Source organism: Drosophila ananassae, chromosome 2R, assembly GCF_017639315.1.
Source record: "Drosophila ananassae strain 14024-0371.13 chromosome 2R, ASM1763931v2, whole genome shotgun sequence".
NCBI lineage: Eukaryota > Metazoa > Arthropoda > Insecta > Diptera > Drosophilidae > Drosophila > Drosophila ananassae.
Window position 1 is genome coordinate 8,609,169 of NC_057928.1, and position 24,839 is coordinate 8,634,007.

The 24,839-nt window shown below is 44.0% G+C and overlaps 7 protein-coding genes across 12 annotated transcripts in view; 1 reads left to right on the plus strand and 6 right to left on the minus strand.

Moving 5' to 3' along the window:
- Positions 1-1,872: 1,872 nt before the first annotated feature.
- Positions 1,873-2,592, plus strand: LOC6506297. Its single transcript, XM_001958140.4, has one exon. The coding sequence runs from the start codon at positions 1,966-1,968 to the stop codon at positions 2,422-2,424; it is 459 nt and encodes a 152-aa protein (XP_001958176.1). The 5' UTR covers positions 1,873-1,965; the 3' UTR covers positions 2,425-2,592.
- A 138-nt stretch (positions 2,593-2,730) lies between these two features.
- LOC6493660 (glycerophosphocholine phosphodiesterase GPCPD1) lies at positions 2,731-5,319 on the minus strand. Its single transcript, XM_001958139.3, has one exon. It carries the CDS (start codon positions 5,096-5,098, stop codon positions 3,011-3,013), a length of 2,088 nt encoding a protein of 695 aa, XP_001958175.1. The 5' UTR covers positions 5,099-5,319; the 3' UTR covers positions 2,731-3,010.
- A 136-nt stretch (positions 5,320-5,455) lies between these two features.
- LOC6493659 lies at positions 5,456-6,529 on the minus strand. Of its 2 annotated transcripts, none has more exons than XM_014909002.3 (3): positions 6,234-6,529; positions 6,114-6,180; positions 5,456-6,053 (listed from the first exon to the last, which is right to left on the minus strand). In XM_014909002.3, the coding sequence occupies exons 1-3, from the start codon at positions 6,372-6,374 to the stop codon at positions 5,737-5,739; spliced, it is 525 nt and encodes a 174-aa protein (XP_014764488.1). In that variant the 5' UTR covers positions 6,375-6,529; the 3' UTR covers positions 5,456-5,736. The 2 variants fall into 2 exon arrangements, with proteins under 2 accessions (XP_014764488.1, XP_001958174.2); XM_001958138.4 differs by having other exon boundaries at positions 5,456-6,056.
- A 447-nt stretch (positions 6,530-6,976) lies between these two features.
- On the minus strand, positions 6,977-14,678 carry LOC6493658 (putative glycerophosphocholine phosphodiesterase GPCPD1 homolog 2). 3 transcript variants are annotated; one of them, XM_014909001.3, is made up of 2 exons: positions 14,545-14,678; positions 6,977-9,315 (listed from the first exon to the last, which is right to left on the minus strand). In XM_014909001.3, the coding sequence occupies exons 1-2, from the start codon at positions 14,554-14,556 to the stop codon at positions 7,417-7,419; spliced, it is 1,911 nt and encodes a 636-aa protein (XP_014764487.1). In that variant the 5' UTR covers positions 14,557-14,678; the 3' UTR covers positions 6,977-7,416. The 3 variants fall into 3 exon arrangements, with proteins under 3 accessions (XP_014764487.1, XP_001958173.1, XP_014764486.1); XM_001958137.4 differs by lacking the exon at positions 14,545-14,678 and adding an exon at positions 11,915-12,364; XM_014909000.3 differs by lacking the exon at positions 14,545-14,678 and adding an exon at positions 10,105-10,915.
- On the minus strand, positions 14,405-17,054 carry LOC6493657 (tRNA (uracil-5-)-methyltransferase homolog A). 2 transcript variants are annotated; one of them, XM_001958136.4, is made up of 4 exons: positions 16,843-17,054; positions 15,491-16,784; positions 15,027-15,396; positions 14,405-14,958 (listed from the first exon to the last, which is right to left on the minus strand). In XM_001958136.4, the coding sequence occupies exons 1-3, from the start codon at positions 17,035-17,037 to the stop codon at positions 15,044-15,046; spliced, it is 1,842 nt and encodes a 613-aa protein (XP_001958172.1). In that variant the 5' UTR covers positions 17,038-17,054; the 3' UTR covers positions 14,405-14,958; positions 15,027-15,043. The 2 variants fall into 2 exon arrangements, with proteins under 2 accessions (XP_001958172.1, XP_014764485.1); XM_014908999.3 differs by having other exon boundaries at positions 15,023-15,396.
- Positions 17,016-19,127, minus strand: LOC6493656 (SET domain-containing protein SmydA-8). Its single transcript, XM_001958135.4, has 3 exons — positions 17,947-19,127; positions 17,629-17,890; positions 17,016-17,572 (listed from the first exon to the last, which is right to left on the minus strand). The coding sequence occupies exons 1-3, from the start codon at positions 18,967-18,969 to the stop codon at positions 17,262-17,264; spliced, it is 1,596 nt and encodes a 531-aa protein (XP_001958171.2). The 5' UTR covers positions 18,970-19,127; the 3' UTR covers positions 17,016-17,261.
- A 2,095-nt stretch (positions 19,128-21,222) lies between these two features.
- LOC6493655 (protein naked cuticle) overlaps positions 21,223-24,839 on the minus strand; it is a 40,387-nt gene continuing 36,770 nt past the window's right edge. Inside the window, exons 3-5 of one of the 2 annotated variants that reach the window (XM_001958134.4) lie at positions 23,909-24,721; positions 23,067-23,440; positions 21,223-22,556 (exon numbers count right to left, since the gene is read on the minus strand). In XM_001958134.4, coding sequence (XP_001958170.1) covers positions 21,458-22,556; positions 23,067-23,440; positions 23,909-24,721 — 2,286 coding nt within the window. In that variant the 3' untranslated portion in view covers positions 21,223-21,457. The remainder of the gene's footprint in view (positions 22,557-23,066; positions 23,441-23,908; positions 24,722-24,839) is intronic. The other variant, XM_014908995.3, reaches the window with a different exon arrangement.

The window sequence follows — 24,839 nt, forward strand, 5'->3', positions numbered from 1 at the left end:
GCATTTTTAACTCAAATCACATGTAATTTTATCCATCAATGTGTTTGAATTGTTGGAAATATTTTATCGTTAAGAGGATGTTGATGAAATTACCAGAGAAATTGGATTTTTGCAGATTAAATTGTGTTCAAATGTGCTTTGTTATTTGGTTTTACTTCGTAGCCAGCTATAATGGTATTTAAAAAACATAGTTTGCCTTTAACATCCTCTCATCAAACACTCAAAAAAAAACTTCGGCTTTGTCAATTCCAATTTGGCTTTCTGGCTGCTGCGGTTATTTTTCAAAATGCGTATTTGCATTAGCTTTGACTTTGGATTTGTCTAAGGATTTTGCTTTGGCTTTGGATCGACACGGCGGTTTTGTGGGAATGCCTCGGCTTTTGCGGTTTGTCTCGGTTCGGCTTCTAGTTGTTGTTGTTTCTGGCAGTCGGGGGAAGCAATTTAATTGAATAATTTGTACTGGGTTGGCCTGGCAGGCTCATAGCCTTTTAGGCAGGCCAGCATACTGGCATCGGGCGTCCTCATCTGTGACAGCTGCTCTAATTAGTTGGGCAAAGACACCGGCGCCGGCAAAGGCGTTTAATTAGCTCGCCTTCAGTTGGAAATTGAGGTGAACCGCGGTAGGGTTAGGCTGATTAACTACTCGACAGGACGAAGACATTGGGCCAGGACCTTCTATTCTAACCGAATTGAATTGCTAACAAGCTAGGCAGCTGGCAAACCGTCGACAACAACTGTCATTCATCCACAATCAAAGCATTTAAATTAATTTCACGTGCCGCTCTCGTCCTTCGAGGATACGATGCTACACAATTTAATGATTCAGCGAATCCTGTTGCCATTGTCTAGTCAGTGCTTCTTATCCTTAGCCATTCATCCTGCGTGCCAGCCGCCTAAGCTGTGTCGTCTCCTGCCTCCAAGGAATGTTTCTATTAGAGATGATCTCAACTGTGACTGGAATGGCGAAAAAGGACACTTTAAACGAATGAAAATGCCAGGGGAATTTATGATTCAATTTAAAACGTTTAATCATTATCATTTTAAGTGAGTAATCACAGCTGAGATTAATACTTAATGAATGGAATTACGCGATGATTTTTATGAAATCTGAACATTTCTGATTTAAAGAGTAACTGTGAGAAAATCACAGAAAATCACATAGCCTGCGCTAGTCTTTTTTTTTCTAGAAATTTTCCATCCTGGCAGCTTGTTATTGCGTTGACTAGGCATCCTACATAGCTGTCATGTCATTTATCCGAAAAATCTGCCATAAACACGTCGCACACGTATGCGCCATTTTAAAAATGGCGTCAGCTTCACTTCCGCTAAACGCTGTCATTGATTTTGTCTGCCCGGTTCGTTGGGCTTTCCTTCTCTTTAGCATGGCCCAGGGCAACTGCATTTGAATTCAATTGGTTTTAAGATGCTTATGAAGTCGTTAGGGAAAACGAACGCCTCCTTTGAATCCTGTGGATCCTGCCGACTGCCGTCTACCGACCGACGTCCGTCGACTGGCGGCAATATTGTCACATCGTCGAAAATAATTGCCGGAAATACAAAAGGAAGGCGGCATAGCACAAAACGAAACCAAATAGAATCGAGGAAGCAAAACGTTTCGGAATGGGGGAAATAGATTTCCAATTTTCTCCGGCTCTCTGTAAAGGAAGCACCACAGGGCGTCCTTGTCATTGCGGCTTACGTGGCGTATACTCAACTATAATTAATTACAATGTCCTTTTGTGTTTGGCGTGGGTGGGATTGCGGATTCTGGACTCTCGATACCGGATGCTTCCTCCTTGAGTGGCTTCTTTTCAATTTCGATTCCGGCTGGGTCATTGACTGTCCTCCTTCGGATGGGCTATAAAAGTCAACCGAGATTGCATTTCCAGCCACATTCATGCACGGCCAGTGCCCGGACGGAGTACACGCAGGATCCTCTCTGGCTGGACTCGGTTTTTGAGTAGAATGGCCTTACTGTTGCATTTGCTGCTCCACTGCACCACCACCCTGCTGATTGCCAACGCCCTCGTGCTCACCGGAGATGAGGCCAAGTCCAAGGGGGGATTCCCTATTCCACTGGGCGACGATGTAGATGGCGTGGAGTTGCCATTGGAGGTGGAGCAGGAGGTGGTTGCCAGCAGCCAGCACTCGATGCCACCGGCCTGGCTTTTTGATGCTCCACCGGCGCCCCCACCGCCACCACCCTCGTCCTCAAAGCACCGGAGTGGCAACCACAAGACCATCTTAAAGCATCCGGCCAGCACTAATGGATTCCACAAGCTTTCCTCCCACGGACACCGATCCTGCTCCGTGGAGATCGTCAACCAAGTGCCGGGCATCTGCCAATCAATGCCCATGGGCAGTGCCTGCGTCACCGACGACTACATGGTCATCTACACCGATGCCAACTGTTCTGCCCAGTAGAGGGTTCACTCCATTTCGGATTGATTGATTGACGGATTGATTGACAGATTGATTGTCTGTGGGGTATGTGTGTGTGTGAGAGCGTGGACCCTGGAGGAGCCCAAGTACGACTACCTGATGTCCTGTGCCGCCAAAACTGTATAAATAAAATAATTGCATACAATGTTACATAAACTACACGTTCTTTATTATGAGATCAGTCGTTGTACATCTAAATTAAAATTGTTTATCTAGGTTTATTCTTTTAACACTTTACATTAAATTAAAGAAATTTTTACATTATTTATTTAAGAAGTTTTTTAATCTAGAGGTTAGAGTTTAACACTCTACAATCAAAACATAAAGATTAGATGTTTTTGGTTTTCTAACAATTTGAAATATGTAAAATAAAACATGGAATTTTGAAGAACCTTTAATACACTTTTGAAAATTTAAATATTAATTAAAGATTTACATATAAAATCAAAATGGTTCTGGTTCTATTGTAGTTTTTGTGCCTATCTCTTAACCAACATGCCTCGAGATATTTTATCTTTTATTTAATATTTAAAATACTTACTAACAAAGTTAGTAACCATCTTACCAACTATCTCAACTTCGGCCAAATAGTAGGTTTAACTGGCTTCGCACCCGGAATACTCGTGGAATTCCCGCTAACCACGCACTGACCTCCAAATAACTCCAAGAGCTGGGGGGCTCTGAAAAAGACAGATCGCTTCCAACTGGCGGGCCCCACTTTATCCATGTGATCGTATATTAGGCCCGTGACATCCAAGACCCGAAACTCCTCCAAAAGTTGCTCATCCTGCAAATGGTTGCCCCACAAAAATACAGCCTGATGGAGATCCAATCCGAGGTTCACCAGCTGATGTTTGCTTTGAAAGTTCTCGATGTGCATGGCAGACCCCAAGATTTCTGCCGATTGAGCAAAGTTTACAGCCTCCTGGAAACTTTGGGCTCTCAGATCCATATAAGGATCCCAGATACGGGAATCGCCGATGCTCATCAGGATTACGGGAAAAACGTGTTGTTTGAGGCGCAACATGGTACATACATCCGCATCGAAGCTGGCGAAGATCAGGGGACGACCACAACCATACTGGATAGTAGTCTGTATGATCTTGTCCACGTAGACGTTTTTATTTAGGGTCTGGCTGGACTCCAGTACTCCAGAGGCCATTAGTTGGGGCCACTTAATTTCCACTATGAGACCCAAGGTTTTTGGGAGAGTCTCGTAAACCTCAGAGAGTTTGGGGAAGATTTTTCCGTTCTGACTTGGATCTTTGACATTAAGATGGGTGTACTCCTGCAGCGTCCAACGTTTCAGTATGAAAACCCTACTGGCTTTCAGCTCTGAATAGTTGAGCTCCCTTATCAAGACATACCTGAGATCAAAACGATCTCTTATCTGTTGGTCCTTGCCGGAGGTATAGAATCCGAAGCCGTGCCAAATCACTGGAACATAGTCCTTGGTCAGTTGAACATCCAATTGTACCATATCGCCTTTGGCTTTCTCCACTGCCAAGAAACTCTCGATCGTGTTTTCTGTGAGACTAGTTGAAGATTGGAAGTAACTGGCACCCATGCCGCGGTGGCCCACATCCAACGTGGGCCAATTATCCGGCCAATACTGATGGAAACTCGCTCTTAGGTTTCCAGCCTCTACCTTGGGCATGGGGTGCACCACCAAGTAGGGCAGGGTTAGCTCTCCAATGGAAATGGTTTGCAGGCTGGCCAGAATGGGGATCTGTAGAATGCCCCGACTTCCTTTAAATTGTTCGGGGAACATGTAGGCTTCTCCCACACTTAGCCTAAAGTCCTTGGATCCTTGGTAAATGGAGAGCCGGAAAGCATTGTAGGTTTCCAAAGGTTGATATATTCGAAAAACTACAATAGATCCTTGGGTGTATCTAACTCCTTGTTTACTCTGGGGACGGAACGCTGAGTGGTTGTACGAATATCTAGAAACCTCTATTCGAGTATCATCCATTAAATTCAGGGGCGTTAGGATCAGTCGGAACTTCGTTTTACTGGATAGACCGGATATTAAAAAGTGATCCTGCCAGATGAACTTCAACTCGATGACATACTCGTACTGAAGCCAGCCTCTCTCCAGGCTAAAACCTCCACCCACTGAAGTGGGATAGGCTTCTCCAAAGATGTCCAGCCCGGGAGACCGATACATCTCGTAGGCCTGCAGCATCCTGGCCACTTTCTGGCCCTCCCATCTGCGCAGGATACGCTTTCCCTGAGCGTTTCTGGAATAGATCAAGTACCGGTAGTAGAAACGCTGGGTGGCACATATCCAGATCCGAAGATACCATTTCGTGCGATCTTTGTCCTGCTCCTTGAGGGGCACCGCCTTGTCCAGATGCCAGGAGCCCAGAGCCGGATGATCGCCACTGACAGCCACATACTCATCCGGCGCCAGCCGAATTTGATGCCTCAGCTCCAGGTTGAAGATCCGAAACAAGGGAACACATATGAAACTGCGACCAGAGATCTGGTCCGGTTGTTCGTCGTCGAAGACTTTGAAGGCCTGCAGCTTCTCCGGGCCGAAAACAGACGATTCATTGAAAAAAGATCCACAAAGTGGCAGAAGCTGCAGCACCAGCAGCAACCACAGTATGCTAATTGATTTTAACACATTCGAGACAACGAGAGATCGATACATTTTTCCTCATTCCACAAAGCCCCGGAATCACCAGCAACATCTTTGCGCCACCGAAACAAGTTTTCTCTTTTTTAAACCGAAATAATACAGATCAGATCGGAGTATATGCATGCGGTGGCAACTTGACCCGACGATGACAAACAACGGAATGAAAGAATTTCTTGGAGCTCACCGTGGTTTTGTTTTTTGGCCGAAACTGGAGTCTTTTTTCAGGGGGGAATCAGCTGCTACCCGGAGAGGGAGATACTCTGACTAATAAGTCAGCAGCTCACTAATTGAGCTCAGTGGCCATTTGGCGATGACAGCGTGAGCAGATAAAGCCTTTCGGTTAATTAAAACACAATAAAACACGAGCGATACGATCGAAGGGGTTAAACATTTTAATTGGTCACCTGGGGACCGACCTTTCACTGCCAATGAATAAATTATTATGTCGCCTGTACATTCCCTTGAATCACAATTTCTCTCCCCTGCTAATGTCAGAGTATCTGAGCTTCGACTTGCTCATAAACTTATTCTTTGTTTTAAGATATTCGCATATTTGTACCAAATTTGGCGTATGTAAATTTCTGAACCAAAGAAAGTTGCCACAGAGAGAGAGAAGCTGCTGAATTCGGCAAGATACAAACGGTCTGATGTCAGATATTTTCGTTCACCACCAGGGGCTTGATGTAATGGGGATGGAAGTCCTGGGACATATACTTGGGGACATGCCAACGCTGCATTTGCCTAACCTGATCCTTTTCGCAGTCTTTTGGTTTTTTTCTGATGGTAAAGTTCCTGAACGTAAGTAGAACGGTTCTCAGGTAAGACTGGATAGCTGTCAGGGTCTCGTTGGTGGGTTCCTTCGCCCTGGTATAGATCATCATGCGTTGTCGCATCCAAGGCATAGAACAGTGCAGTTCCACGGCATGGCTTATGTAGTCTGTCATGGTGATTCGGGTCCAATAGAGATCTACTGTGGAAAAATATTATTTTTAGTCAAATTCTTTATACAAATTTCTTGAAATCTCACGTTCTTTGAAGTAACATTCCCTTGATCTCATCGGATTGCAAGCATAAACCCACCAGGCTCCCTTCATCTGAAAAAATGATACTGTAAGATTTTGAAGAGCACCTTCTATTAATCGCTCACCTTTTCAACATCCACTGGAAAATCCTTGTACAAGCACTTCCAAGTCGCAGGATATGTGTTGTCGCCATCAAGGGACAGGGCTAGCCCTAAAAGCCAGATGACGAGCAAATGACATTCGCACTTGGCCATGTTAAGACGCATGCAAATGAGCCTCTTTCTAATTGACCATAAACCGAACGGGCTATAGGCCTGGCTTCCAGCCCCGGGCCCAGAGCCAAACCTTTTTATGGCCCACTCTCCGTTTTCCGTTTATGGGTTTCAGCATTTTCATGGCTGGTTTTACATTCGTCACGGGGCCATCAAATGTAAGCGGATCGAATTTTACATACGACTTTGGCTTGCCGGGCCCAGAATTTCTATTTCTTTTACTTCTCTCAGAGATCTGAATAAAACACGTCATTCGATTGAGTTGTTGTTTAAAATATTATGAAAATATTTCTTGTGATTTTATTATAATAGTTTTCTTTTCAATCACTTTTGCTTTCTGTTGCGGTGCTTGACAATATGAATATTGAATATTGTTTAAAAAAATATGTGATTGTTATTTGGTTTTCTCTTGGAGTTGCTGTTTATAAAAGCTATTAATATTTGTTTTTAGAAGGTGGTTTGCTGTTCTTAAACAATAATAACAACATGTAATATTTTTACAAATTATTTTAGCCACAAGCATAAAAAACATTGATCTATTCTCTCATCCAACATTATTTCCAATACTTCCCCCTTAGTAATTAATTTCTCGTTAATTAAGATTGTATCAACAATAGCTTGTTAGAAATTTCTTTTTCATCGAGGTACAGAAATATTATTAGCAGGTAATGTAGGTGTATGTGTTTTTGTAATTCTCATCTCTTTGCTTCGCTTTCTTCCCATTGTCTTTTGTGGTGCTACTTAATTTTGTATTTGGGGGAATTCCTTAAAATTTCTTGCTTTTCTATTTAATTTAAATTTTTTTTTCCAGTTTTTTTTTCTGCATTTGTAATTATGCCAAATGATGGCTTAACGTGTTTACAGATGATTTATTTATGGCTTGGTTTCCGTTGAAACCACAAATTATTTGCGGCTCTCACATTTGTTTTCTTTTCCCGGTTTGTGTTTAAATAAATATACGAACTAACTTTACAAAATCTTAATGATTAAACCATGGCTTACATATACCCGCCCGTGTTTTCCCTCTGTGTAGTTTTTAGATCCGGCATTGGGCCGCAAACTCGGCCAACAGGGAAGGTGATTTGAAGAAGGCCTCCTTCTTGCCCTCCGGCATGTTGAGATCACTGCGGTCGTAGCAGGTGGCGGTGGCACCGATCCGGGTGAAGTACTGCACGCGCTCCTTGGTGTTGCAGTCGTCGCCCCAGATCACCGCAATCTGTCCCAGATCCTTGGCCTTCTGTAGCATCGCGGGGGCGTTCTCTCCCAGGAAGTCCTCGGCATGCGGCGCCGTTCCGGCCAACTCAAAGGCCTGGGCATTGTTGACGGCCGCCAGGAAGGTGCGTGTCCGGAGGTCCAGGAAGGGCTGCCACTTCTTGGTCTCACCCTGGGTGAGGAACATCACAGGGAAGATGTTCTGCTTGAACCTCAGCATCGTGCACATATCCGCATCGAAGCTGGAGAAGATCAAGGGTCGTCCGCAGCCATACTGGATCACCTGGTGAAGCACCTTGTCGGCAAAGAAGTTCTTATCGATTGTCTGCTCGGCTTCCGAGCCACCTCCTTGGCGCCGCTGGGGCCACTTAATCTCCACGTCGATGCCCAGGGACTTGGGCAACTGCTCCAGCACCTCCACCAGGGTAGGGAAGATCCTGTGCTCCGGCCGGGTCTCTGAGTTGTGCGAGGGATACTCCACCACTTTGCCGGCAATCACGGAGAAGATGCGCAGGCGCTTCAGCAGGCCATAGTTGATATCCTTGATCAGAACGTACTCCAGTTGCTCCGGCCGTCTGATTTGCTTGCCCGGAGGAGCAGTTCGCAGACCGAAATCGTGGTAAATAACCGGCACTCCGTCGGCGGTCATGTGGACGTCCAACTCGATCATGTCAGCGTGGTGTTCATGGGCACTAAGGAAGGAGGCGATGGTGTTCTCCCTCTCGGCTGGGGCATCGGCAATATAGCTCTTGCCGTTGCCGCGATGGCCCACGTCGAGATTGGGCCAGCTGCGGGGCCAGTAGTGGGCGTAGGTGGTCTTGAAGTCCAGGGGGGAGTAGCGGTAGGGCTGGACCACGACATAGGGCAGCCGGAGGCGGGCCAAAGTCTCACTGGCATCCTGGGCTGACTTGATGGGCAGGTGGAGCAGTCCCTCGCTGCCCTGGAACTCGGAGCTGACCAGGTTAGCGCTGCCCAGGAGCTCATTGGTCATGCTGTAGCAGTCCAGGCGGAAGTGCTGCTGCATAATCCTCTCCAGCGGCAAGGTGATGTGAAAGATGATGATGTCGTTCTTGGTGTAGGGCACCCCGAACACTGGCTGCTCCTCCAGCTGGCTCTTGCCGTACTCCTGCTTGGTGTACTCTACCAGGAGGCCGGCGGTCTTCTCCACGGGCACAATCTTCAGCTGGACATGCTGCGGGTCAAAGGTCTCGATGTCGTGCACTTGGAACATCTTCTCGCCATTAAACTTGAGCTGAAGGATGACCTCATGGTTCAGCCAGCCGCGATGCACTTGCGGCTTCAGATCTATGTTATCCGCTGTGATGCCAAATACGTCCAGTTGGCTGCACTGCAGCTCGGAGCAGGGCCCCAAGGAGCGGGGCTTGAAGTGGGTCTCCCAGCGACGGATTTGCTTGTAGCCGGACAGATCCTCCACGTAGACAAAGTAGCGGTAATCCAGACGGCGGCACGCCTGCAGGGGCACTGTGGCCTGCCAGTTGAGATCGTCCAGGGACTCCAGGGGCACGCACCGGGACAGCTGCCATTCGCCCAAGGCCTTCACATCGCCGGTGAGTCCAAGTCGCTCCTCCGGTGCCAGCGGCGTCTCCAATCGCACATTGAACTCCCGCAGGGTGGGCTTGCATTCGGACGAGGAGGATGCAGCCGGCTCCAGCTCATTGCCTGTGCCATAGGATATGGCGGATCCATCCACGTAGGCGGTACACTGCAAGAACAACCAGGCCATGGCCAGGATTAGTAAATTTGTCCGCAACATGGCCATCCCGATTGGAGGGCAGAAACCGACTGAGCGCCTCTGTGGCAACCTAGCCGGCTATTAAATAGACCCAGCCGAGATTAAGCGATGACCCCTTGCGGATTTGGTTACGCCCTGATAAAGTTTCTCCGGCACTGCCTGTGTTCCCCGTCCTCCTTTCCCCAGCCCCGTTTCCCAAATTAGAAACAAAAACAGGTTCGCGCGATAAGCACGCGTTTTTAGTCGCCCAAGTATCGCTCGTGACTCTCTAAGATCGCAAACAAGATCACGTGTTGTGCTGGGTCTCGACTAAAGATCACCTCGGAAGTTATCAGCTCTTGACTATTTATAAAAAAAATCCAGACTCAAACCTCTTTACGAGTTATCAGCTTATTTGACCGCAAATACAATTATTCGTTGTGATTTATTTCGCTGAGCCTGCTTTTAATTGTCTCGCTGTGAGGTATTGAGACAAGCTTTGTTGAGACCTGCCCCTAATCGACCTGGTATTTGCGTAATACACGTACTAAGTTGAGGAAAGCAAACACTTGACAGATAGAGAACCCCCGGAAAGACTTAGTACGTCAAACTATTTATTTATTTCCTAGATTTTATAGTTTCTATTAATTTAATCTATTAAAACTAAGTAAGAGCAGATTAATGGGAAATTGTATAACATTATATCAGACTCTACGAAAGCCCTTTTAAAAATGTAAATTGAAGCACGCGTTTAAAATCGCTCGATATTGAGCGGTTTACCTGTCCATGTAGGCCGCACGGAAGCAATTGCAATTTTCGCGACTTTTGTCGCTGATGCGGTTTCTGCGGCAGAGCTGTCTGATTCCGGTGGCATGGCAGTTCGCTGATGATGATGCAACGGCTGCCAAATGCCCTACACCTGCCGGGCCCCCCAAAACTGGGCGCTAAATAGGATCGCAATAGCCAGAGCTTGTGTAAGCGGAGTGAACCCATAAATTAACCGAAAATACTAATATTAAATTATCACGTGTTGTGCCAGCACAGCGATTGGGTCTATCGAAAACACTAGAGATTTATGCCGATGCTAAATTACGGAGAGCAAAATATATACATTTGGGGAGCACCACCCACCTAACCGACCGAGTGCTCGGATCGGTATACGGATAAATACTTCCTCCGCCTTGGCAACATTTCAAAAGGCAACTACCTAGCGGCAAAAGTCGCGTGTGCTGATGAAATTTGTTATTGCCGGACCTATAGGCGGGTCCAAAATCGGTGCTATTCGCACTTATTATAGTTTTCTAGGTTGTATATAGTTTTTCCGCATTTATGTATTTTCGTCGGACTTGCGTCAACCGGTGCGTTTTGGACGCGATTTGTTAGCGATTTCACGTTCTTGGCACAATTAGCATAGCCTTGTGGATTTTTGCGGGGGTGGCCGACCATTTGAGCCACTCTGATTCAGTTAAGCATTGAAAAGCTCCTAAACTAATGGAAATACTATTGAATAAAATCGAAAAATTGGTTTTTAAACTTGAGATTTCTCAACTTTATGCTAATTTCCGTATGCGATTCGAGAGCTTTGCTGCGATTTCTATCACTTATTCACGTGTTTTCGACGCAGGCGCTCTTTTTAATGTTTCACCTACACTTGTCTCTCCCACTCGGCCCCATATGTTTTTTGTTTTGGGAAATTTCAGACTCGAAAAAAGCTCCTAACTTGTTTGGGGCGTTTTATTTATAGTTGGAGCAGCAGAAAGCTCCACCATCTGTTTCATGGCTACAATTTCAGCTTATATTCTTATCAATTGAAGTGCTGTAATATCAGGTATCATATATTAGCCTCTTACTTTATGGCATGCTCTCGAACAATAAACGAGTTGAAATCTAATCAAACAAGAGCCACTTGAGCTGGGGTTGCTAACTGAGCGATTTTGAAAGCTCAGCCCCCAATAGTAATAAAAAACATGGATTCCAATCCAAACATGGTGATTCAATCACGTGAGATCTTTGCAACATGTGGCACTCAGCTCCAATAGCTTCTTTCAGACGTTGTAGTTTGAGGTTGGGTTCTTTAATAAATGGGTTTGGTGATTATTTCACGGAAATGACGTCTTAAGGGGGCTTGAGTTTCCGCCTAGCCTTATTGATAGTATTGAATTCCGTCTTATTTCAAGAAAAGTAATAGTTCACAGGAACACACACTTTATACACAATTTCCCCGAAACATTTCAGACGCCATATGTGCGGTCAGAAACATGTGCTTCATATTCCATTTGAATATTTCCCAAGCCGACAATTACCTCTCATCCTCGTGGGTCTCTCTCCAGGGCTTCCTCCCCTTTCTACGTGAAATTATTGATTTTCAAATACCTGGTACTCTACTACTCAGTCACGAAAATTGCATAAACAAAACGTGGAGACGGACAGACAACATGCAAATGTACGATGACAACAGCATCGACCTTCAGACAGCCCGAAAAAGTCAAAGCTCAACCGCTTCAGACACTTGCACTTCACTCGAACGTCACAGGACTCTTTGGACCCACCCTTTCCCAAAATATTTTCAAATAAAACGATGAGTAATTACATTTTGCATGTGGTCATCCGGACTCTGGGGTTCCATCGGTGTCAGCAACATTGGCACAGACATTTTGATTGTCTTACGGTATCTCTCGGCACAACAAATAATAAAAGGGTTTGGGTTTTAGGTTGCTTTGGTTTCTTGAGGAACCAAACGAAAATCAACAGAAATTCAACTTATATCACAGTAAATAGTTTGCACTATGCGGCGTATGCGCAATGTTGTTGCTGCTTCGGCTAGGCGAGCATTTTGTACTTGTTTATTTGTATGTTTGTTTAACAATGATGTTGTAAACTCTTTTGACGTATTTCCTTAGGCAGGCTCTTCTTTGTTTATATATCCTTTGTAAGGGGGCCTTTGTGTGTGGGGGAACTAGGACACTGTGGACGCTGTGGGTCCGTCGTCACAATTCGACGTTGCAGTCGCAACTGTTTCTGGCACTTTTGTTGTGCGCGCAATTTAAACGATTTCTTTTTATCGAAAATGAGGCGGAGAGCTTTTCGCCAGTGCCCGTTTTCTTTCTTTGTATGTGCCAACACAGAGACGTAGACGTATCCGTCGACGTTGGCGATTTGTTTTGGTTTTCAGCTCGGGGTACAGTTGCGGCTTGGGCTTTTTCAAAATGTTGTTGGCCTCTAGCAGCCGGGCAGCCCAGTTGAACAGCAACAGAAACACAATACAATACAAAAAAAAATACAGCAGATAATATAAAAACAAAATAAGATTAATCGAATTAGCAATGCCCTCGATCGAAAAGAATCAGAACAGGAGAACAAAGCAGAAAACCGATTAATCAGAAAATAATTATTACCTAAACAAAAAATTAATCATAGTTTTTGCAGGTAATAACTAAAGGTTAAAGGTTCAAACTGTAATAATAATCTACTAAGAACAGCCAACTAATAACTAGAAGAAAGAGGACTAGAAGACTTGATAAGATTTCAAAGTTTATAAGCATAGTTATACCTGTTATAAAGATTTCAGTCAAAGATTTCCACACCAATCTTTTTCCTGACAAAGTTTACGATAAGAGCTCTGAGGACTTTTATTAAAATTTACCATGACAACCATATAATTTACCTCAAAAACTTCAACTATTGAAATATAAAGATTAATATTAATAGGAACTAACTGTATACCAAATTTCAAAATCCTAACTCGAAGGCAGGCCAAGTTACATGAGGCTAGTCGAATCATATAACCTCTTCTTCAGGGTATCCAAACTAAAACTCTACGTATAAATTCATAATGTAGTGGCTCTGCTCAGTGAAACACGCAAGCCAAAGCTTTTCGAATCGAGCGCGGATGACAACACGAGAGATTCGTTTGAAACAGAGCAGCCCCAACATACGAGGAGCCCGCTTCGCCTCCTGACCCCCAACAACCGCCCATGTCCCCCATTGGGGGTGACATGCCACGAGGCTGATTGGCTCTGCCGAGAAACGTGTTGGTCGTGTGCAGCAGTCGGCACGTGAAGAGTTTGTTTTTGTTATTTGTCTCTCAGCTGGTTTTGTGGGGCGTCGTCGCCGTGTTAATGCCGGGCCCTCGTCAAATGGTGGTTCTCATCTGTGAAACTGAATGGCATCCGGTCGAAAAGCTCGCTCCGGTGTAGCATAGTATCTGCTCTCTGCGGAACCGGTTTGGGTCGGTTGGGGCTTTGTTGTTTTCCTTATTGTTTGTTTACATCGAAAATTTGTGCGTTTTGTTGATAAGACAAGAACTATTTTTAAGCTTTTTGGCTTCGAAAGTAAAGCTCTCCGGTCAAGGTCTTGGGTGGCACAACGCGATCGCAATTTCGGATGTGTTGCTATGCCCCATTGTTAAAAAAAAAATAGAATTATATCTCTCTTTGCTCGTGTCGCCTTGTTTTGATTTATAATAATTTTGCGTCACACTCTCACGACTTTATTCCTTATACCCATACTTTTCATATTTTATTCTGTTTTTATAGTGAATTAGCTGTGCACACAAACCGCCTCATCGGGTCCAAAGTTCAATAAATATTTTGTTTAGCATTTAACTTGAAGCTTTCTGCTTGTTTTTCACACGTAGATATGCTCTTTTGACGCGCCCCTTCTAGGAAACGACGTCCCATAAATATTCACAGCGATCCAGATATGTATTTTTCAGAACTATTTGTTGCGTTATCTTCAACATGATTTCGGTCACGTTTACTTGTTGATATCTTCTACAAAACAATAATATTTACTGTTGCCTATGGCATCATGTGTGGCTTGTTTACATCATTGGCATGCGCTACTCGTTCAGGCCATGTAACCGGAAAAACAAAATAAGCAATCGCTGGTGTTTGCCTTAGATAAGCTATGGGTAAACTAATTACAATAAGGAAAAATAATTTTACGAGTCCAATTACAATCGGGGAAACCTAAAAAGTCACCTCATGACGACAAAACTTAATTTAGCAGTCAATTCCACAAGTGTTCAATAAATGAATTCCCGATTATGTGATAAATATCACACAATAACACACACAACTTTTATCAAACTAGTTTTGATTCATTTAATAATCACACATTGATAAATCCATATATCAACTTTGTGTTATAAAAACTTATTTAAAATATTGTCACATTTGTTTTCAAGAGTCTATATAATAAACGCTGAGCATCTCGTACCTGGTCGGGCATGATCAATGATCGTTGTCAGGGTCGTTGTTCAGCAGTTTACCCTTGAGGGGGCGTTGGTCTTGAAGCACTTCTAGGCGATTTTATCAGCGGCTGGCTACACCTTTTCTACAACGATTCCTATCACACCAAACACTCGCTTATTGCGGAGGCCTCGAACCAAACTGTTGGGATGTCGAGTTTAAATGGGCACCAAACTTAGAGTCTACTACTAAATAGGAAGTCACACGGCCGCTTCCTCCCCGTCGCACAGCGTAAATACAATTAAATCAATTTAAAACAATAAACCTCAAAGCAACAGCCAGCACAAAGAGAAGAGGCAATGATAGATGACAGCATCGGACCAGATAAGCGGGAATCGAGGTGTTTGGGTGTTTGTAGACGCCTTAGCAAATCGCGAGCAGCCTGAAAGATTGAGAGATTATGTAGAAATGTGTGCAAGAAAGTGCAGTGGATGAGCTAACTGTACCTACCCGGCAACGAACCCGCGTCACACCGTAGATGCAATATTCTCTCCTGCGATTGCCTCAGGTTCTGGGGCCTTAGGTTGTGTGTTCGTTGTACTTTCATCTGAGGTTGTCGCTGCTGGTGATGGTGCCACTGTGTCATCCGGCTTTGTCTTCGTTTCACGCTCAAACAGAATGATCAGCTCAGTGTGGGTGGTGTGGGGAAACATGTCCACTGCCACGGCAGATTTGGGATAGAAGGGCTCTCCTTTGTAGTGTTTCGATTCCGGTCTAGCCAGATCGATGAAGTTCCGCTTGGCGCTGTGCGGATTGCAGGAGACGTAGATCAGACGCTTGATAGCACTTGCTGATCGGATTGCGGTTATTGAACGATTATCTGAAATTTAAATAAATGCAATTAGATTAGATTATAATTTTTTAATTAAAAAGACCCTGGCGGAGGTCAGCTATAGGCTCCTCCATTAACTTACGTAGCCCAGCTCTTGGAGGATCCACCAAAGCCACGAGATCAACTGGCTTTCCCGGTTCCTGCTCGTAGAGAGCATCTCTGACCATGCTCTTTATGAAATCATCAGAATTGCCCGTGTAGAACTTGCTGTTTGTGATGCCATTCACCATGGCATTGAACTCGGCATCTCTAATGGCATCTGGTACTATCTCAACGCCCATAACCTTCCGGCAGTGCTTGGCAAAGGACAGAGTGATGGTACCAGTTCCACAGCAAATATCCAAGAGGGTAGTGTCCTTTGTGGGACCCACCAAGTCAATGGCCTTCTGATAGAGCAGGTTGGCACTTTCGGTGTTGATTTGAAAGAAGGCCAGTGGGCTGATGCGGAACTTAAGGCCCTGGATTGTATCGGTGATGTGGGTGGTTCCTAGTATATGCTCCACTGGATTAACCATCTGCCCAGCTTCGCGATGCTTGACATCTTGGTAATACAAAGAAGTGCACTTAAAGGGCTCATTCTCACAGTTTTCATAGAAGGTTTTGAGTTCTTTTTTGAGCTCCCGCTGCTCGCTTAAATCTAAATTCGAGGAGTAGATGCCAGCCACCAGCATAAGTTCCCCTGTGGACCTTGAGCATCTGACCATCAGTTGCCGGAAATGTCCCAAATTTCCATCGGGGTTGAAGGGCAGGAACTTGGATTGCCTTACCAGTTTTTGGAAACTCTGAGCTGCCCACTTGGCTTGCTCTGGCAGATGCGGCAAGTCCTCCACCCCGGCCACTTCCACGGATCCATCGCTGTAGCAGCCCAAACGGAAGCCAACTACTATTTCTCCCTCGGAATTCTTGCCCACAGTGAATTCGTTCTTGTTGCGATAACCATTGACAGTGGGTGAGGGAACAACTCCGTGAAATTGTATTTTATCCACAGTTTTTTTAGCCTGTGGATTATGACGCCAGAGCTCTTGAGTATATTTCTTCAATAGATTAGTCATTTCCTCGGCTTTGTGCCTGACCTGATCCTCGTATGGAAGCTCAGCCAGTGGACAAGTGGCTTCTATAGCGGTTCGCTGCTTTTTTGGGTTTCCATTATTGGCCTGATCTTCGGCGGCCCGCTTTTTCTGGAGTGGATCGGCGGAGGCTTTGGCAGCGATGGCCTTAAGGACTTTTCCCTTCCACTTATAGCCATTTAAAGTCTCCAAGGCTCTTTGCTGATCCTCCAAAGTACGGAAGCAAACGAAAGCGAATTCTTTACGATTTGGGGACTTGATTTTGGTCATGTCCAGTTTGAGGGTGTTCTTTAGTAATTTCTTGAATTCCTGAAGGCAACGAAGAGTTAATACAATGTTAATTGTTTTTAAGAAGTTTATTACTTACACCAATGCCAAAATAGCCCAGGTTTTTAACTTCTATTTTATAAATCTCAGAGGTAAACTCGTTTCTGTCCAAGTAAGCATACGCCTCGCCGGCCTCTTTGTTTTCTTCTTTTAAATTTTGGACTTCTTCATTTTCCTTGAGTTCTGAGCCATTAGTTACTTCTTCTGATGGTATTTCCTTGCTTTCACATTCCATTTCGTACAAATTAATTTATATTTTGGGTAAAATAAAATTGTAAACACAAAAACACGTGAAATAAACAAGAGTCAATAATGAAAGAACGATTTTCCCCTCAAAGCAACCAAGGGTCACTCTAACAGCTGTTGGTAGAGGAAAGTTATCGATAAGCATTTTAGTATTGGAAAACGAAAGATACAAAGGCGCCATTTTAAAAAGTTTTCGAAAAACTAAGCTTAACTTTATTCTTTGATTTCATCGAAACGTTTAAGAGCAATATCTAGTATTTCTTTACGTTCAGACAGCAACTGTTGCATTTCAGGTTCATGCTTCATTATGTTTTGAATTTCCTTAAGCAAATCCGCAGATTGTTGCAGTTTTCCTTGGCACTCAGATGCATCCTCTGTCCTCATGGCTTGTGCTGCAATGGCGTCTTCCATATCAATGAGTAGATTTCCCCTGAAAATACTCCAACCGCAATCAAAAATGTCTGCAAGCTTAAGGAGCTCCTCGCAAAGTTGCACTTTTCTGTTGAGTGCTTCTTCAGTGAGTTCTAAAAAGGATTTTTGGCTTAACTTTAAAGAAAATAAAATAAGTTATAGATCATACCATCCATTCCAAATCCTGGAGCATTTCCATATAGCTGGGTCAGAGCATACTTGGCTTGCAGGATGTGGGTGTTGGTCTCATGGAGCTCCACACGATGGCGATATATAAAGTCCTCCAGAGCCACGGGTGTAGATTTGTCCAGTGTTTCCAATTCCTGCTGCAATTGAGCGTCCGAAGTCAAAACATCCTTGGCTGTTCTCTTCAAATTACAAATCTGACACTTCCAATTGGCAGAGTTTTGTAAAGGATTCATGGAGACGATCTAGAAGTAGAACTAAAAAATAAGAACATAAATAGTTAGATGAAAACTTCACCCACCTTTCCTGCCTTGCATTTCACGCAATTTTGAGCTCCCGCAAAGCTGCCCAGTTCCTCGGGATCCTGGCACCTGGCGCAGGAGCAATCAAAGCATTTGGCTTGCCTCAGGTGCAGCCTTCGCTGGATGGTGCTCCTTAAGGGTTGAGTATAGGAAATACTCAAGATCTCGCCTTTGGAAATTTTTCTTTTAGCCAAAAATATAATGTTCATGTCGTCGTCGAAACGATGTCTCATGTTAGGAACACAATCATGGGAAATCATAGCTGCTCCGGGGAATAAAGCTCGAATTTTTATCCTCTCCCTGGGCTGTCTAACTTCGAAGGTGTTGGTGTCTAATATGGCGGCTATACGAAGGATATCCAGTTCCGACCAATCTTTTAAGCCCAAGACTGTTTTTATAAAAGTGATGAGATTGGCCCGCAAAACTTGGTACAAAGGAGTATCCAGACGCTCTTTAAGATGATCCTCCAAGGTATAGAGTTTCGCAAAGGACTCGGGATCCTTGGTTTTAAGTTGCATGCAACGAAGCAACATTATTACACAATAGGCCGACTCCTTTCGCTCCGCTTCTCCAGGTACATAATTTATTTTCGATTGGAAGTTACTGCTGGACATGAGCTGGCATTCGGCCTTGTGATGCGGAGAATCCTCGCACTGCTTGCCGCAAAGTGGCCAACTGCAGGAACTGCATTTGTAGTAGTTACCCTTACGCTTTTCCGGAGCCAAGAGATTTCGGTGACACCCCAAACAAAGCGGGGCAGAGGCGACTTTTGGTCCTAAAATCAAAGGTGCCTCCTTGAGGATTTGCTCTCCGATTTTAATGTCTCTGGTGGCGCGTAAGTGCCTGCCTAGGGTCTCATTGGTAGCCACCTCGTAGCACTTGCACTCTGCTTTGTGACCCTTCTTCCAGTGCTCCTTCTGGTGCTCCCTGCTGCAATAGACCACGTTCCGGCAGGCGGCGCATAACTGGGAGGCTCTGGCCTGGCATAGGGCACAGGATGTCAGGGAAGCCACAGATGTCATTTTTTTTCGGAAACTCTCCTTTTTTTGTAGATATCTCCAAGTAATCTTCTCTGTGTTTGCGTAATGCCCAGCGGATGAAAATTCACTGAAAAACAATTTTCAATGTTCTGCCTTCGTACTCGGATTGCGAGAACATTTTCTTTTGTGTCTCCGTCTACGTCTCCGGCAGCTGCCAAAATAAACGCTTGAGCGGATTCTGATCCACATCTCTCTCCACATCTCTGTCACATGGCGGCGGCGCACGACGGTTTAAATTTAGAACCCAGAAAGCCAAGACAATGTCTAATTTGTTGGCCGGCAATATTAATACTTGTCTATCTGGCAGCCAAACGAATAGAAATGTAATTGCAGAAGGCAGAATTCGATGGAAATTTATTTTTTCAATGGGTTTATTTTCTTAGATTTTTGAAGCTAATACAAATATTTTTAAAATTATTGAAATATTTTTGAATTGGATCAAAATTAGCGAGGATATAAACATTTTCGGGGCCAGGAGAAATAATTCCTAATCCCATCAGGAAAAATGAAAAAAAAATTAAAAAATATTTTGTTTCAGGATTTGGATGCAGAACGATAGGGAATCAATCTAGAAATCGTTAAAGGTTCTGAGCTTGAGAATCGGATTAAAATTGGAGAAGATACAAAGATTTTTGTGGCCCATACGGGGAAAGTCCTAATTTTTAAGGGATCCCATCAGAAATAACGAAAAAAAATTTAAAAAATATTTTGTTTCAGGATTTTAATGCAGAACGATGGGGAATCAATCTAGAAATCGTTAAAGGTACTGAGCTTGAGAATCGGATTAAAATTGGAGAAGATACAAAGATTTTTGTGGCCCATACGGGGAAAGTCCTAATTTTTAAGGGATCCCATCAGGAAAAATGAAAAAAAATTTAAAAATATTTTGCTTCAGGATTTTGATGCAGAACGATGGGGAATCAATCTAGAAATCGTTAAAGGTACTGAGCTTGAGAATCGGATTAAAATTGGAGAAGATACAAAGATTTTTGTGGCCCATATGGGGAAAGTCCTCATTTTTAAGGGATCCTATCAGGAAAACCCAAAAAAAATTTTAAAAATATTTTGTTTTAGGATTTTGATGCAGAACGATGGGGAATCAATCTAGAAATCGTAAAAGGTACTCAGCTTGAGAATCGGATCAAAATTGGAGAAGATACAAACATTTTTGTGGGCCATATGGGCGTTACTTTATCCCAACATTCTTTTCAAACACACAAATATTTAAACACTTGAAAAATCCATTTTAGCAATTCAATAATTTATTTAGTATTTCTCATAAATTGTCTATATATATTTATATATATATATTTTTATTCATATGCAATTAATATATTGTTTAATTGGAAATCAGTCTTTTTTATTTAAATAAGAGTTAAATGCATTTTGTTTTTGTGCTTGTTTTGTTTTGATTTGATTGATTGGATTGATAACTCGATTGATTGAAAGATGACGAATTAAACACAAGTATAAAATAATAATTGAACTAAAATTTGTGCTTTAAGTGTAAGTTGCATTGTTGCTTGTCTTGTTTTTGTGGGGGGATTAGTGTTACAAACTAAAAATAGTATTTAAATTAATTGGCTTAGATAACATAAATATACACGATCGATATAGTTAACTTAAAACTGGCGGCCTTGATAGTCCATTTATTTATCATTCGATTCAGCATGTTGCAGCTTTGCAATCCGTCTGTCTTTACACTTAAAAGCGGCGCATAAAATTTTTTATATCATAGACAACAATTTCAGTTAATAATTTTTACTAAACAATATTTATTATTTATGTTTTTTTTAGTTTCCCCCATTAATAGTTTACAGAGTTACACACACAGCAACACAAAATGCTTGAGGCGACATGTTGCCAGCGGATTTTGTATGAATCTGATAGTGATATGTGTTGCTGCAACATGTTGCTAGGTTGAGTAGCATAGCGAAGCGGCGATTCCAATGTTTCTAAGGCAAAAGGCGCATTAATTTTTTGTTTTTAATTTAAATTATTTAGCGTAAGCTGCAGAGGCTACGGAAGAGTCTTCGAGTCTGGCAGACTCTGTGTTTTTGGTTCCGAAGAAATCCCCTTGACAAGCTAAGAGAAATGAGTTTGGAAAAAGGCTTTTGGAAAATATGGATTTTAAACAGTTTTTGACATTAGGTTAGGTTTTTCTTTCTGTTAATTTTTTATTTTTTTGATAGTATTATTTAGATATTTAAAAATTTAAATAGTATAACACAAATATTCAGACTCTAGTGTCTTTATCTTTAATTAGTTCCCTTGCCAAACTCATTTATCTTAGCTTCTGGCTCTAATATCATTTTCAATTAATAGTTTCTTCTGTTTTTAGTTTTTTCTGATTCTAGTTTCTCGGATTTAGTTGATAAATGCTAATTTTAAATTACAATTGGCGCTACCTTAATCAATAGACTGCAAAACACAAGCAACATTCAAATAGTTTATAGTTTTCAATCGATGTCTAGACATCCTGCTGCTCCTTGAAGTGGTGGTAGTGATGGTGGATGTGCTCGTGCACATAGCGATGGATCATTGAGCTGGAGGCACTGGTGTCCAGTTCCACCTCCGCGGCTTGGCCCTCCTCCACTCCCTCCAGCAACTGCTTGCCACTTTCGGTGACAGCCTCGGCCACAGCTTCGCCCACATCGTCGTTAAGGTCGATCAAGGTGTCAGTGCTGACCACTTTCCGGGGCGTGCTGGTCACCGGACTGGGGGGCAGATCCTCCTCCTCGCTGGCCAGCAGGTGAGCGCACTCCAGGGCATCCCCGTAGATCTTTGACGCGCCGGAACTGGAGTTCGAGGTGGGCGGACGCGGCTCCACGGACTGGGGCAGCTCCTTGAGCTGATTGTGCTGCTCCTGCAACTTCTGTTGCAGTTGGAACTTGTGCCTCTGACTGCGCCTCTGCTCCCTCTCCTTTTGCTGCAGCTGCTCGCTCAGCTTGGCATAGATGAGATTGCCGTAGTTCTTGTAGTCCTTGCTGCTCCTTTGGGGCTGCTGATCCTGCTGGCTCAGGTGCTGCTGGCCCAGTCGCTGGTATCCCTGCAATAGGTTCAGATTCTTGGCAGTCTTCTTGGGTATCGGTTGCACTGTGGCCACGTTGCTGGGCGTGGGTGGGGGCGAGTGGGCGGCTGCACCGCCGCCACAAATGGTGGCATGCAGAAAGGAATCGTAGCCGCATAGATTCAGTTTGTTGTGGGCCGTATTGTGAGTTTGTTGGGCGGCCAGAACGGCCGGATTAATGGCCAACTGTTGGTGGTAGATGGGTATGTGAGGTTGGGGATGCTCGTGGTGGTTGCTGTGATGGTTGCTGTGCTGGTTGGTGCCACCGTTGCCCTCGTTGGCTGCCGGTGTTGCTGCCGGAATGCAGGTGTTGCTGCTGGTGTTGTTGCTGTCCACCGTAACCAAGGGCGGACTGCAGCTGAGCGGCGATTGCAGGCCGGATTGAACCGGACCCGGACTGTGGTTGGCAATTAACGTTGGTATTTTCGAGCCCGTATTGCAGCGTTGGCGTTGTTGTTGTTGTGGTTGTTGTATGGGACTCACATTGGCTTGGGGTTTTCTGCAAAAAGCACAAAATAATTTGGCACCAATTAGTCTTTTACTTGAACCAGGATACTTTGGTTTTTGAGGTTTAAGGTTCGCCATAAAGTAGGAAAAGGAAACTTTAAAGGAATGAGTTGTGATGGTGAAGGTGTTTTGTGTGGTATGACATTTTTAAAATTATTTTCAAAAGAATAACATTAAGAAAAATGCAAATCTTAAAAGCAACTAATAATAAACGTATCTCATTTGAAATGTTAAAATAAATTTTATATAAATACTTGAGATTCAATAATTTAAATTTTAGTATTAAATTTAAGCTATAAGAATCCTTTTCAGTCTTCCATTTCAATTATGAATCACTTTTCAATTTGACATATTTTCAGTGAATATTCGTGTTGCTTTTATTTTCCAAAAAATGTCATACCCCGCTGGGATGGGATTGGCATTGATGACTTTGATTTTTGCTGATTCTCCAGCCTATAATCATTTTGGGCTCGGGGGTGAATTCATCGCGGGATTAGCTTACCCATTCAGCTGAAAACACAGGCGGTTCTTCTCCATGCTCTCCCTGATGATGCTAATCAAATCGTTTCGATTCAGAGCCGATTTCCAGCACTCGGCTGATTTCCGCTGATGTTGTTGTTGCTGCTGCTGCTGATGTTGCTGGTGGGTGAGGGATTGGGGGCGTGGCTGACGCAATTGCACACCATCGAGCATCACCTCACCACCCCCGCCAACAAGCGGTGGTGACACCGAGGCACTCTTGTGGTTCAGCGACTGGGTGGGCGTGGTGGCAGCCGCCTGCTGCACCACTTGTGGTTGCAGATGACGGTTCTGCCAGGAGGAATCATTGCCCACCGACAAGCTGCGCTGACGCGTTTCGAGGCAGTGATCCTGATACTGTTGGTTGCGTTCGAGTTTGATTGATGACGATGAGTTAACCAAAAAAATAATATAAAAGAAAATTTAATTAAATAATAATAAAGGAAAATAATAAATCATTGTAATTAATGCATGTGGTAAGCAACAAAAGTATAACAAAAACAAAAGGGCGATTCTTTTCCAAGGGAGGTGAAACTACTGCCAGACTTGAGGGATGTTTTTTAAATTTATACCTTTAACCTTAAATATTTAAAGTTTTATATTATTTTTTACTATTTATTGCAATTCCAAAAGGTACCTATCTTCCTTTAAAATCTTTTTAAAAATTATTTGCATTCTTTACAATTATTAAATGATGTTTTTTGTTAAAATAATAATTTTTTAATACAACATGCAACATTCTGGTTAAGCTGGCAGCAATCAAATTATTTGGGATTAGGTCTGGATTTGTTTTTGCCATGATTTCGCTTGTTACCTTGTGCCTACCTTTTGCTTGCGCGCCCTTCGCAGCATCTTGACCCGCTGGGTGGCCTGCTTCATGTAGATGTCCTGCTGCCGCAGTTGCTGGTGGTGCGAGTGGCGTTGCGAAGGACAGTCGACCAGATCGGTGCCCTGCTCCGGCTTGCAGCATTTGAGATTCAGCATATTCTCGTAGGTATTGTGGCCATTGTCCGGTGTGTGTTGCTCCCCGGAACAGCATTGCTCCGCTTTGGCATTGTTCTTCTGATGGTACCTGGACGCCTGATGGCTCTGGTGATGATGGCTCTTCCCCGACGACTTGCCACCACTGCCACTAGGCTGCTCGGACGTGGTGGTGGTGGTGGGGGCAGTGTCCTTCTCCTTGTCGCTGTTACTGTCATCGTCCTCGTCATCGGACTTAATCAGTTTGCGAGGTCGATAGCGATGCTGGCGGCGGTTGCCGGCGGATGTCGTTAGCGCTGCACCACCACCTGACCCACCCAGTCCCGCGACTCCTGCACCGCCCACGGTTTTTGACATGGCCGACAGACCCGTGGGCAATTTCTTCAGTTTTCCACTACTGAATCCGGTTGGCACACCGACCGGCTGCGATTTCGATTTACCCTCGGGACTGACGGTGAGCCGCACGTTGATTGTCTTGCTGCCGCAGTGGGGCACCACCACCGACTTGCCAATGGACTCGTATATGGTGTACACAATGCCCACAATGTCGTCCTTTGTTATCTTGCCGTGGTGGCCATCCAGGTCGTAGAACGTGAACGAGAACTGCAGCGGCTGTGATGATTTTCCGCCCTCCACGGACACGTCGCAGGTGAATTCCTGTTCGTACAAAATGAGAATGAAAAGGACCAAAATGAGTACTCGCAGTCACAATCAGATGAGCTTTAGGATTTGATTTAAATCAAGTGTGCAAAATAAACATTGTTTTGGTAATTTA